The following is a 13,580-nucleotide window of genomic DNA, read 5'->3' as shown; positions in this document are numbered from 1 at the left end:
ACTCTGGGAGCCATCCAAGCAGAAAGCCATTTTTTTATGTTGCCTTATTACATTTGTGTTACAATTGTGCTGATAAATAAATAAAGGGAGACTAGTATAGATCTATTTCAAGCTATTTAGCTCTCATCAGCTAGCCATACCCTTACTGGGAATCGAACCTGGGCTGTATTACATATTAGGTAGTTATATTAGCCACTAAGCCACAGGCTCTCCTCCTTTATCAGCTAAGACAGGGAAATAGGTATGTATTGTGTCACAACACCTGGTATGCCCAAATATGGGAGGGAGCATACTGCTTCCCTTTTCTGTCTATCGACTCACTCTGGCAGCCATCCAGGCAGAAAGCCATATTTTTTATGTTGTCTTGTTACATTAGTGTTGCAATTGTGCTGATAAATAAATAAAGGGAGACTAATATAGATCTATTTCAAGCTATTTAGAAATAGATCTATACTATCTATACTATACTTTTATTTATTTATCAGCACAATTGCAGTATGTATGTATGTATGTATGTATGTATGTATGTATGTATGTATATATTGCCCTATTCAAACTTGCCTAAAATCCACACAGAAAGTAGTTTTGAAGCATCAGATATGTGAACTATTGCAACTATGATTTTCTGTACAAGAAAGTAAATAGACATTTAATCTTACTTATCTGACAAGATCTCTGACTGTGTTCTATTTATTTAATGTTAAAACAAAAAATACTATCCTATGACCTTTATGACCAAAGTCCTATTTAAGGCAATGGCAGACAACTCACCAGTCTCTTAGTTGGCAGAAAACTTGCTGTGTTGATCACCAAGATCAATTCCCGTAATAGTGGACCTATGGCATGTGTGCCAGAGGTGGAACGCAGAGCCTTCTCTGTGGGCACGTGTGCCATAGCCAACTACTCTTCTGGTTTCTGGCATGCATGGTTTCCAGCAGGATTCCTGGGTGCCAGAGCACAGAAAATGGCCTGAAAATGCCCCCCCCCTCAAAATGACCAAAAAACAGGATGTTTTTAGGGCCATTTTCAGACTGTTTGTGGCCTGAAAATACCCACCAAATGCCCTGAAAACGGCTCCCAAAATGGCCAAAAACCAGGACACAAGTCCCAGCCAGCTGGTCTTCAGATTTCTGGCGGTCTGGCGCACGCACATGCACAGGCGTTCTGGTTTAGGCACTCTGTGCCAAAAAGGTTCGCCATCACTGTTCTATTCTATCACTATAAATGGGATTAACCACTGGTGCTGCACATATTATTTTAATAGGGGACAAATTAAGGCATATGGTTAGTGGAGTCTTTCATTTCCCTTCCTACCAAATTTCAGCTGTTTTCACCTGGAAAAACAGCCATTAATTATTGCCATTAACAGGTTGGGCAAGTATAGGTAAGTGTGAAGCAGTGTGTTTAACCATCTGTCAAATTTCCTGACTAACACATCACAGATACATATCCTTAAACTAACATTGGTTCCCACGGTGGTGGATTAAATACATACTCACAAACAGAATACTGGAGATAAAAGTGTCCTCTCATTTATGTTCCCCAGCAACCGGTAGAGAGGAGCATGTGTATTTAGCCAACTTTTTCATTATATTCTCCATTTCAGTTGCCAAGATCCATTTTCTGGCCAAGTAAAACCAAACAAACCTGTATAGGGGCCCAAAAATCCTCCTGCATTTTGTAGTTCCAAGCATACAGCAAAAGTCAGAGGTTCGGCTCCTCCTATAGAATGCCATTTATGGGAAACTGTTTATATTTTTGTAGTTTTACATCCCCCTCTCAAAACCTCCCCCCACCCCCACCCCCACCCCCGGGTTTCCTATATCGTTGGATTGGTGTGAAATGCATCTGCTATAAAAAAACATCCTGTGTTCAGATAATTGGGGGGGGGGGAGAATGGAGGGAAGCGTCCCATGCAATTGTTTTGGCTCTGTTTCATCAGTGCTTCTTCAGCTGCAATGAATTCCTATGGGAATTGGATATGGGGCAGACTTCAGGGAGGCAGATTGGTGCACAGAACATGAGGACATGTTTTATAAGATAGACAGCTAGATAACTTTTTATCGTCATTTTTTGTACTGTGAGCACACTGGTCCACATTAAAAATGAAATTCTATTGCCTGCTCTCAAGAGAAAGTGTATACACTTTCAAACACATACATAACACACACATGCACATGAAAGAGGAAACTTGAGAGTTCACAAGGTTAGATGCTATATGGAATGAAAAACTGTGAATGAATCTAGATGTTCTGCTTCGGATACCACGAACACCATATGTTCAATTGGCAGAGTAGCAAAGTTTATTCTCTTGGTAATCAAAAGCGGACACCAGCCCAGAAATCATTTTATGTTTCAACTAGGACAGGGGTCTCTAAACCTGGCAACTTTAAGACTTGTGGACTTCAATTTCCAGATTTCCTCAGGCCAGCCATGCTGGCTGAAAAAATACTGGGAGTTAAAAATCCATAAGTCTTAAAGTTGCTGGGTTTGGAGACCCATAAACTGGCAGATCTGGCTTAACTGTTGATTTCCTTGACTTCTTTTTCTGCTTTTCCATGCAGAAGTTGGGCACACCCAAGGACCTCTGGATGGAAGCCTCTATGCCAAAGTGAAAAAGAAAGACTCCCTTCACGGCAGCACTGGCACTGTCAACCCCAACCGGCTTGCCCTCTCTGCTGCCCCCAACCACGTTGAGCACACACTGTCGGTCAGCAGTGATTCAGGGAACTCAACTGCTTCCACCAAGACAGATAAGACTGATGAGCAGGCAGCACCTTCAGTTCCCAGCAGCAGTGGAGGAAACAACCCTATTTTGACCCCTGAAGAAAAGCGAGAGCTTGAGAGCTTGCTCAGTGGATTTGGTTTGGAAAACGAAGCCACCATGCACAACCACAGGCCCAGTGAGATAGCAGCGGCTGTTTCTGCTTCACCGGGATGCCATATCATACCAGCTCAGATTCATGTCAATGGGGAAGCTGCTGGCTTAGTGGCCGAGAGGGAAACTGACATTTTGGATGATGAGTTGCCCAACCAGGATGGACACAGTGTGGGTAGCTTAGGTACCCTCTCCTCTTTCGATGGCACTACCAACACCAGTGACATTGGCTATCATGAGGCTCCCCGGATGGAGAGCCTCAATTCTTTACCCAATGGTTCATCCAATTTCAATGGCTTAGACAAGCTGCATGATTCGGAGATGGTTATCAACGGTGGTTATCCCTACAACAACCAGAATGCCTTGCGGAACATTATGGGACGTCACCCTCATGATCCTTATGCGCATATCAGGCCCTCAGTGTCTGCCCAAGAAAATCTGGCGGATTATCACCAGCATGGCTTCCCTACCCCTGGCTGGTTACAACCCCAGCCGCCAGCCGCCAGCCAGCCTTATCCATATGGCTGCGACTCAAATAGCATATACCGCTCCCAGTCCTTCCCCACAGCTACTGTTGAAATCTCCCAGCTTCCTCAAGCACCAGCGCGGAGCACAAGTAGTCGCGAAGCTGTCCAGAGGGGGCTTAACTCTTGGCAGCAACAAGGTGGAGGTAGCAGACCACCATCACATCAACAGGATGGTGCCCGAGACAGCCATAGTTCCAGTCTTGCTAGTGCAAGTCCCCAATCCAGCCCTTCACAAGCAGCACCCTCTCAAAGCATAAGCATCCCTGAATTCCCTAGAGTTGCCTCCCAGAAGGAAATAGAACAATCCATTGAAGCTCTCAATATGCTCATGCATGACCTGGATCCCTCTGTCTCCATGATGCCTAAATCCCAGAGTGTTCCATTGGCTACCAGAGAAGACAGGCCACACCCAGTAGCCCTTTCAATGTCTGCCCAACCTGTGATAGGACCTCATGTGGTGCAACCAAAGGCTACCAATGCGTTTGGCTTGATTCCAGGAAGCCCTTCACAAAACTCTCTTGGCTCCAGTGTGCCCCAGATGGCTGAACCAATACCCAAAGCTCATCCTATGAAACTATTGCTCAACAGTGTTGGAGAACCAGAGTATCCAACACAAGATTTCAGAGAGGCCTATTCTCCATATGGTTATCAGAACCAACAGCCAACTGTAATACAAGGAAAGAGCCTTGGGCAGATGGCAGGAAGCCCACCCACATCTCCCAGGCCTCATGCAACAGCATGCAAGGTCTTGGAAGGGCAGCATCCTCTGCTGACATCACCTCCCTCATCCACAACAGCAGTCCAACCCCAGATGCCCTTAAACGAGGCTGAGCATCAGGGGGAAGCCTCTCAGGCTTCAGGGGAAGAGCCGTTGCATCTTGAAGGTCTGGTGGCTCACAGAGTAGCAGGTAAGGAAGTCTCAGTGGGGGTTTTCCTTTGAATAAATCACCTGTTTTAGGGGCTTAAATATGGACTTTGTAAGTCATAGGAGGTGTGCTTTTTCAGGAACTTGATTTTGTTGAAATGGCTTCATGCACATTAAGAGGCATAAACTCAACTCTTCCCATACAATGCAGAATGAAAAGACCGCAGTGCAGATAATATGGGAAATGTTTCATTTTCACTCACAATAGCCTTTCTCTAAGTATGACCGGATTTTCAATAGCTGCTATTGACTATTTATTCAGTTCCTAAACAATGGCCTGGGTACGGTGCCTCACCCTGTGTCTGCATGCCATGCCCAAGGAGGTTGTGTTCTAGGAGGTTAAGGATTGAGAGGTTGGAAGGGCCAAATGGTGGCACAATAAATGAAATTTTAAGCATTGATGGAGCTAGAGGAAGGGCTGCCCTGGCAATTCATGAAGAAAAATGCATAGCTAAAAAATTCCCCTAATTATGCATTGCAATGCATGAATCAGTAGGGGGGAAGAGTGAAAAGATCTCAAGTATTTCACATAGGTTATTGTCTTGGGCCAGGAATGGCTAGCATTTTTAGCAAGTGCGTCGTATGCCAATGCCAAGCTTTTGATAGGACCAGCATAGTTTGTACTGTAGCTCAGATAATCTGCCTCCTTTGCTGGCTAAACTGGAGGAATAGACATTACTGCTGCTTTATAAAGCCTTAGTAAGGCCACACCTGGAATACTGCATCCAGCTTTGGCCACCACATTACAAAAAAGGTGTTGAGACTTTGGAAAAAAAGTGCAGAGAAGAGCAACTAAGATGATTAAAGGCCTGGAGACTAAAACATATGAAGAACAGTTGTAGAATATGGTTTCGGCTAGTCTAGAGAAAGGAAGGACTGGGTGGACATGATAGTAGTATTCCAATATTTGAGAGGCTGCCACAAAGAAGAGGAGGTCTGTTTATTTTTCAAAGCACCAGAGGGCAGAACAAGAAACGATGGTTAGAAACCAAGCAAAGAGAGAAGCAACCTTGAATTAAGAAGAAACTTCTTAACAGTGAGGACAATTAACCAGTGGAACAGCTTGCCATCAGAAGTTGTGGGTACGCCATCACTGGAGATTTCTAAGAAGAGACTGGACAGCCACTTGTCTGAAATAGTATAGGGTCTCCTGTTTGAGCAGGCAGCTGGACTGGAAGACCTCCAAGGTCCCTTCCAGCTCTATTCCGATTGATTGATTGATTGACAGCAGCTAGAATTGTCCCATGTGAACACTAGAGGATCCCTCACCACCACTTCAACCTAGGAGTAGTGTGAATCCCTACAGCCTAAATAGCATTACTATATGTTGGCGATCTGTAATCTGTACTTAGTGTCTTTCTAACATGAGATAACAATGAGCACCACAAACCTTTCCTCCTGTTTTTTTTTTTTAGAGAACTCCCTTCCTTCCTTCTCCCAAAGGGAGAAAAAATGATTTTGGGAGTCACTGGACCTACTTCCCTGAATTTGGGTGCTCTCCCTGGGTTCTGATAGCCATAGCTAAGTCATGGGCTTGTACCGTGCTTCTATGCCTCATTTGCCTTAAACTGACATCTTTATAAACACAAGAAACCCTGAATTTCTAATGTATAATTGTTAGCAGCTGACATTAAAACATACAATACAACATTGTTGGATAGAGTGGATCCTAGGGAGAAATTACCCAGCAAACTGGGTGATTGTGGCAAACAAGACAGGGCATTGATTTGATTTTATATTCAATGAATGAGGGAACTGGCAAAAAGCTTTTAGTGTCTTTGCTGCAAGTTGCTGATTTAGGAAGGAAATGTCCACCACACCCACAGCTCAATATTCCATTGCCTCGGGTGCTTTTTTCATGTCTTTTTCTGAAGCTCAGAGGACTGGAAGTCTTGGCCACGGCTCTGCATCCTCTGAACTGAGAGAGTGGCATTCAATAAGAACAAGCAGCGTGCATGAGTTTAAATGCATGAAATTTCCATGGTTGTTTCCCTTTTGGTGGAAAAGGCTTTGCTGAAGACCTTTGTCTTTGCAATTCTAGATATCTGAAAAAGCAGTGGAATTCCACATGTTTGCTAGAGTTCTTATGGCATAGAAAAGACACGGTACTTTGGCCTATACACCTAAAGCACCTTTGACTCTGTTATAATCAGTAGAAGGGAATCATAATAAACTGAAAATCTTTAGACTATAAGATCCCTACTCCTACTCAGTGGTGGGCTGCTATCAGTTCGTCCGGGTTCGGGAGAACCTGTAGCTAATGTTATGGCTAGTTCGGAGAACTCCAAATCCCCTCTCCCGCAGCTGGCCACACCCACCCACCCCTCCCCTCCCAGGAGTCTCCATGCGGCCCATTTTGGATGCAAGGTAAGTTCAGGACTCACACGGAGGCTCGGGGAGTGGAAAAATGGGCCTCCCAGAAGGCCTCGGAGCCCGGAAGAGGCAGTTTTCGCCCTCCCAGAGGCTCGAGGCAAGCCTCCGGAGCCTGGGGAAGGTGAAAACACACGCATACACACTGGCCATGGTGCAGGAGGCTGACTACACCACGCCCACCATGGCCATGCCCACCCAGAAACTGGGCAGAGAATCCATTGCTGAAATTTTTGAAGCCCACCCCTGTTCCTACCCTATCACTAATGGCAAACTCAACAGCCTGTTCTTCCACTCCAGTGATAATTTTAACAGACTAACAGAACAACAGAGTTGGAAGGGACCTTGGAGGAATCTCAAGCAGGAAACTCTACACAGTTTCAGACAAATTGTTGTCTAATCTTTTCTTAAAAACCTCCATACTAGTTCTTCATATGCTTTTTAAGCATCTCTCTTCAAGCATATATGTGAGCACCTTAAAAAACATGTTTATCCAAATCCTGATGACAAAAAGCTTGCCATCTTAAAACAGCTTTGAGTTTTTATTTACGCAACAGAACCTAGATTTCATTCCATGCAGCACATGACCAGAACTAAGTATGTTCTGCCTTGCATGCCATGAAGGTTTTTAAAATATATTCAGGCAAGCTTTCCTTTTAATCGAGATGGTTATTTTGAAACAACAGTTCCTTCAGTAGGTGCCTTCATCATTTCAAACAAGGTTGCATATTAAACAGGCTTTTCCCAAGCAGAAATTACAGAGGATACATTTTCCAAAACTGTCTTTGGGATTAAAAGCTCTGGAATTCTCTTTAAACTACAATGTGTAATGGCCAGGAAATATTGTGATCATTGCACTCAGTATGCAGGATCAGCCTCAGCAGTCTCAGAGATGGTAATTAGATGAAACAGTATTTAATTGTAGAACCACTCAGAAATGTCCTGGATCTAATCTAGCCATCAGTACCACTCAAAACTGGTGCTCTGCTTCTGCTTTAAAATATTTAGCAAAGAGAAAATGGTTTAGAGAATACAGAAAACAGTAAGATGGGGGAAAAAACAGGTTCAAGGCTGATCCACTGTGCTATCTTGGAATATGTAGAGATGCACATAATTTATATGTGATAGAAATATGTTCCCTGTGTTTATTTTGAGTGTTCAATGTTGTTACACGGACTGAACTCAGATAAAAGGAATTGTTTTCGTTCACACAAAACATAGCAGTAAATAGTGCTCCTTTGCCTCAGTTGGCAGTAATGGCCATAATCCACTGATTCTTCATTGTCTTCAGAACAGTGCTTTAGTGTTTTGCAAAATAATACTTTTTAGAACACGCTTGTAATCTACATTTTAATAAAGTTGCAGGAGAAATGAATTCAGTTCTGAATGGTGTGAACTTGTCCAATGTATGTGAACAGATGCACGAACGTGCCAAATACAGGATTCTGGACCTAGAGATGTAGTTTTGACCATTCAAAACAGGAACCATGAAAATGCATTTATTAAGTAAAAGAGCACATTAAAATGTACCCATTAGGAAAAGTATGCACAAAGTCACTTACTATGTCAGACTGCTGGGGAGACGGAAAGTACATGGTATATGGAAAAGCATGTATATTTTTTAAAAATGCACACAAAGTGCATATGAAATTTCATGTTGACTTTTTATTTTTAATTGAAAATCACATTTGTGCAAGAGCACAAATATATATGATTGGAAAAATGAAGAATTGGGGAGGGTGGGGAATGAAAAGTTGGAAGCAAACAACCGGCATATGCTAGAGAATGATGAGAAGGAAATGTCCAGAACAAGCTGAAAGAGCAAGGGCCAGCATGTTATTTACAGCGACTTGCTATAAATTGCCTGTTTGTTCCAAGGCAAGTATGGGTGGAATTTCACAGATCAACCTCCTGCCTGGTTCTCGCTGTCATGAGAACTCCAGTTTCCTATTCAGGGGCAGGGGAACACCCCCTGCAGTGGTTACAACAAAATGTCTCTAAGAGGATTTGCTTCCAGGAAGAACTGAGCATCCCTTTTAGCATCACTGAAAATTCTGCCCATCCCAAGAGAACTCAGGAACAATTAGCAGGATTTGCTTGAACCATGCTTCATAATCTATTTTACTACTGTTGGGTTGAGTTTGCTAGATCTAACCACTCTGTCATCTCCTCTGGATCCTTTACTCCAATGTCTTGGAGACCTGCATGGCCCTTTGAGAGCTGGATGCAACAAAATTTCATTTTAATGGATGCTGATTAGCGTACATTCAAAGTCACAATAAAGTTATTCTATTCTATTTTCAAAACTTGGTAACTTTATGAAGTGTGGGGCTTCAGTTCCCAGAAATCCCTTACCAACCCTTCTTAAAGTTGCTGAGTTTGAGAAACACTGCTTTAGCCATTCCAACCATTTTAGAAGATCCCGGGAGGCTCTTGCTTTCCTGCCCTCTTTCTTGTTTTCAGAAGTGGAAACAATTTGTGGTGTGTCAGTGCAAAAAAACGTAAGGGGGAAAGTCTTACGTATAACACTTTCCACCCCCCCCCTTTTTTTTGCAACTCCCAATTGCTTCAGGCAGATGGAAACCATAGATGAGTCCCTACAGAGGAGTTGTTTTTACTGTCTAGGACAGTGATGGCGAACCTATGACACGTGTGTCAGTGCTGACACGCGTAGCCATTTGGGGTGACACGCACAGGATTTCATGCGATTCATCCTCGGCTCCTGCACGGCCGCCGAGGATGAAAGAATCTGTGCTGGAGGAACGGGGGGGGGGGGCGGGACGTGTGATCTCCCCCGCCCACACTCACTTACTGTATCGCCGCCGCCCCTTTCTGAGCGCAGGGGCTGCTGGTAAGGCGTGCGTGCCGTGCGCACACATGTCATCAGCGCGGCAAGGGAGGACCCGCAGGAGAGGAGCGCGGGAACAGTGCGCGCCTCTCTCCAGTCAGGCCGGCACAGAGAGTCTACTCCTGGGACTGTCGGTTACGACCGCACCACATTTATCTCAGTTCACGGCAGGGCTGTGGAGTCTGCCGCTTCCAGCTCCACGTCCTCATCAACATGCCGCTCCGGCCCACCCCCGCTATGAATATTCATATTCTTCGCCCTCGCGTCACTAGGAATATTCATAGCAGGGGCGGGCTGGAGCGGCATGTTGATGAGGACGTGGAGCTGGAGGCAGCCGACTCCACAGCCCTGGTTCACGGCACCCCAAACAAGTTCAATAATATCAAGGGCAACATACAAAATCGACTGATGAACAAAGAAGTTACTAAGCAGGTATGTTAAATAATTTGTTTTTGGTTTATTAAATACAATTATATATTGCAATTATACATTTTTGTAGTTTAAACTATAAATTGCGCAAAATTATGTTTTTGTCGAAGTGACACACAACGCGAGTTATGCTCGATTTTTTGCCGATTTTTGACACACCACGCCAAAAAGGTTGCCCATCACTGGTCTAGGACATCATCTCAGTTTCTAAAACAAGAACGAACCAATTCCCCACTAAGCTATCCACACAACATGAGAGGGAAGCAAAGTATTTTAGATCCCCACCCCAAAGGACCGGGATAGTTGGGACTATATTTAACCTCCTCTGAATCAATGGAGTTATTTATACAATTTAGTTTGTATTATATACTTGCCTCTTCTATGAGAGCCTGTTGCAGTGGGGATGGAACTGCATATTGAAGAAACTTGCAAATTCCTTGATGCTTAGGATTGATTAAAACTTGAGTCCAGATTTGCTATCTGGGTGTAGGAAATTACACATGTTTTGAAGTGTTATTATTAAAATAAATCATATTATAGCATAAACATAATTTTATTTTTACCAAATAACAAATGTAGTATGGTCTTATATATGTCTGTCCTGCAGTAAATTCCACCAAAAGGAAACTTTTAGGTATAGGATTGTGGCCTGGATGGAAATACTGAATCAGAGATTTAGAGAAATGCTTTTAATATTAATTAATTAATAGTAAAGGAATGCAGTGGCTCAGTGGCTAAGACACTGAGCTTGTCGACAGTTCAGAAGATCGGCAGTTCAGCAGTTTGAATCCCTAGTGCCGCATAATGGAGTGAGCACCCGTTACTTGTCCCAGATTCTGCCAACTTAGCAGTTCGAAAGCATGTAAAAATACAAGTAGAAAAATAGGAACCACCTTTGGTGGGAAGGTAAAGTGTTCTGTGCACCCTCAGCATTTAGTCATGCTGGCCACATGACCACGGAGATGTTTTCGGACAGCACTGGCTCTTCGGCTTTGAAACGGAGATGACCACCGCCCTCTAGAGTCAGGAATGACTAGCACATACAGTATGTGCGAGGGGAACTTTTACCTTTACCTATGAATTGACTTTGGCCAGTTGCTTGAAGACCATTTGAAGTTACAAACAGGCTTTAAAAAAATATATAACTTGTCCTGGAAGTTAATCACTGCTGTATATACACCTTTGCAGTCATGTGATCTCATTTCAGGTATTTGGCAACTGGCTTGCATTTAAGACCAGGAGTGGTGTCCCATTGTGAGATGACCACAATTTGTGACATTTTTTTTTGCCAATTTCCAGCGAAACCCCCCTCTCCCCGCCCATTGGATATGCCGGATTTGTTTAAGGACGACACAGTTTGCTTAATCCCTATGCGATTTGCTTAATGACCACGATGATTCACTTTATATAACCATTGTAAAATGGTTATAAAATTGAGTCCGGTAATTGTAAAGAAATTTGATTGCAAATCATTACAATTGCAATTAGAATTGCAATGATTTGCAGTCAAAATTCTGAGCTCTCCATTGTGGTTGTAGTCAAGAACTACCTGTATGAAGACAATCTCAGTTATTCCTACTGATTTTTTTTGGTACTTTCCAAATATGAGTCTAATCTTTTCTTTAAAAGTATGGAATGATAATAGAATTATAATTTAGCTGCCACCTTAATTTTTTCCATATTCACTCTTAGCTAAATAACGCACACTGTCAGAACTAACAGACATGCAAAAAGTACTTGATAAAGACAGTACGAGAGGATTGTATCAGGCTTGTGAAATACAGGTAGTCCCCAGGTTATGACTACTATTGAGCCCAAAATTTATGCTGCTAAATGAAATATTTATTAAGTGAGTTTGCCCCACTTTATGACTTTTCTTGCCCCTATTGTTAAGTGAATCATTTCATTTATTAAATTGGTAACACGGTTGTTAAGTGAATCCGGATTCCCCATTGACTTAGTTTCTCGGAGAGTCACAAAAGGTGACCACGTGGCCCTGGGACACTGCAATGGTCATGAAGGTGAACCACTTGCCAAGCATCTGAATTTTGATCATGTGACCATGGGGATGCTGCCATGGTGTGAAAATGGTCATAACTCCCTTTTTTTCCAGTGCTATCTTAACTACGAACGGTCACTAAATGAACTGTTGTAAGTTTAGGACTACCTGTAGATGTATTCTGCTTAAACTATTTAGTAACAAATGGATACTTAGATGAGTGTTAAAAGAAAGAGCACATTGCTGCAATGGCAAAATATTTTAACAGAATCATTGAAATGTTAAGTGCTAGTGATGGAGAGGAAGAGAAATGCAGAACAGGAAGGTGAGATAGGTTGATCCTTTGGTCAGGAGGAAGTGCATCTACATTTGCTGAATGAGGTACAGGTATCTCTGTATTACACATACTCCCTTTCTTACAGTATGAGTAGATATAGAGCCACATTTACATCATGGCTGCTTTTGCATTTCGTCCCTATCCTGTCATACTGTCAGCTCTTTAGATGAGATAGCCACAGGGCCTTTCACTCCTAGTATTATTGCTGCTCTGTTTTTAATTTCATTTATTTTTTCCTCTGGGCTCAGTCTGTACCAGGGGCATCAAACTCGCAGCTTGCGGGCCAGATGCGTCACCCACTGGCTACGCCCACCCCCGGTTTAGTAAAGGGGGAAAAAAGTCACAATATGTCACATGACAACAATGTGACGTCCCAAGTTTGACACCCATGGTCTATATCATTGCTCAGCGGAGGTCTTCTTTTCCACTCTGTTTATATTTGAGAGGAATACAGATAAAGAAGCCACAATAGACCACATCCTGCGCAGCAGTTAAGGATGCTGAGTTAGTCAGCTGGAAAAGCTGACAGCCCGGGTTCTCACAATGGGGTGAGTCCCTGTTACTTGTCCCAGCTCCTTCCAACCTAGCAGTTCGAAAGCATGCAAATGTGAATAGATAAATAGGTACCAGTTTGATTGGAAGGTAATAGTGTTCCATGAGCCTCGGTGAATAGTCATGCTGGCCCCACTGACCATGGAAATGTCTTTGAACAATGCTGACTCTCTTGGCTAAGAAACAGAGATGAGCAGCACCCCTGAGAAGTGGACATGACTAGACCTTTGGAACACCATGTGTCTTCCTTCATTTTCTGATTGAAATGCCAGGTTTATCAATCCCAGGTTGATAAAGACTGTGTCCTGAATAGAAAGTTGGCAGTCTGAATGGTGTTTGTGATTACCTCCAAATTTTCATTCCTGAGGTTACCCTCTCTATCGAAGGTACAGTGAAAGAATTAATAATTGAAGAGCTCTCTTCAGGTCATGTATTATATGACCTGCTCTTATGCCACATCACAATATCTTAAAGTCTTGGGGTAAGATTTCAACTAATATTTTCTCTTGTGTTCTTTTTCCTTTTCCCCCTCCTTTGTTGTAATCTTGTTCTCTCTGTGTGTCCTTTTTGTCCCACACACTCTCCATGATGGATTTTGTTTCTTCCTTGGTTGACCTTCTGCTTCTCTACTCCTATCTGCCTTACCTTCATCTCACCTTGTCAGAATACAACGCCAAACTCCGGGACCTCCGGAACAGCATGAAAAGCCCCCATC

General features: G+C 43.1%; 1 protein-coding gene across 5 annotated transcripts in view; it reads left to right on the top strand.

Moving 5' to 3' along the window:
- The window catches only part of TNS1 (tensin 1), a 217,875-nt gene that overhangs the window by 142,576 nt on the left and 61,719 nt on the right, over positions 1–13,580 (top strand). For all 5 annotated transcript variants that reach the window (XM_032217188.1, XM_032217191.1, XM_032217189.1 and 2 more), the window contains exon 16: positions 2,565–4,313. In XM_032217188.1, the coding sequence (XP_032073079.1) occupies positions 2,565–4,313 (1,749 nt within the window). The remainder of the gene's footprint in view (positions 1–2,564; positions 4,314–13,580) is intronic.

This window comes from Thamnophis elegans, chromosome 1, assembly GCF_009769535.1.
Source record: "Thamnophis elegans isolate rThaEle1 chromosome 1, rThaEle1.pri, whole genome shotgun sequence".
Lineage (NCBI taxonomy): Eukaryota > Metazoa > Chordata > Lepidosauria > Squamata > Colubridae > Thamnophis > Thamnophis elegans.
Note: the sequence above shows the minus strand (reverse complement) of the source record. Positions and strands in the feature narration are given on the sequence as shown.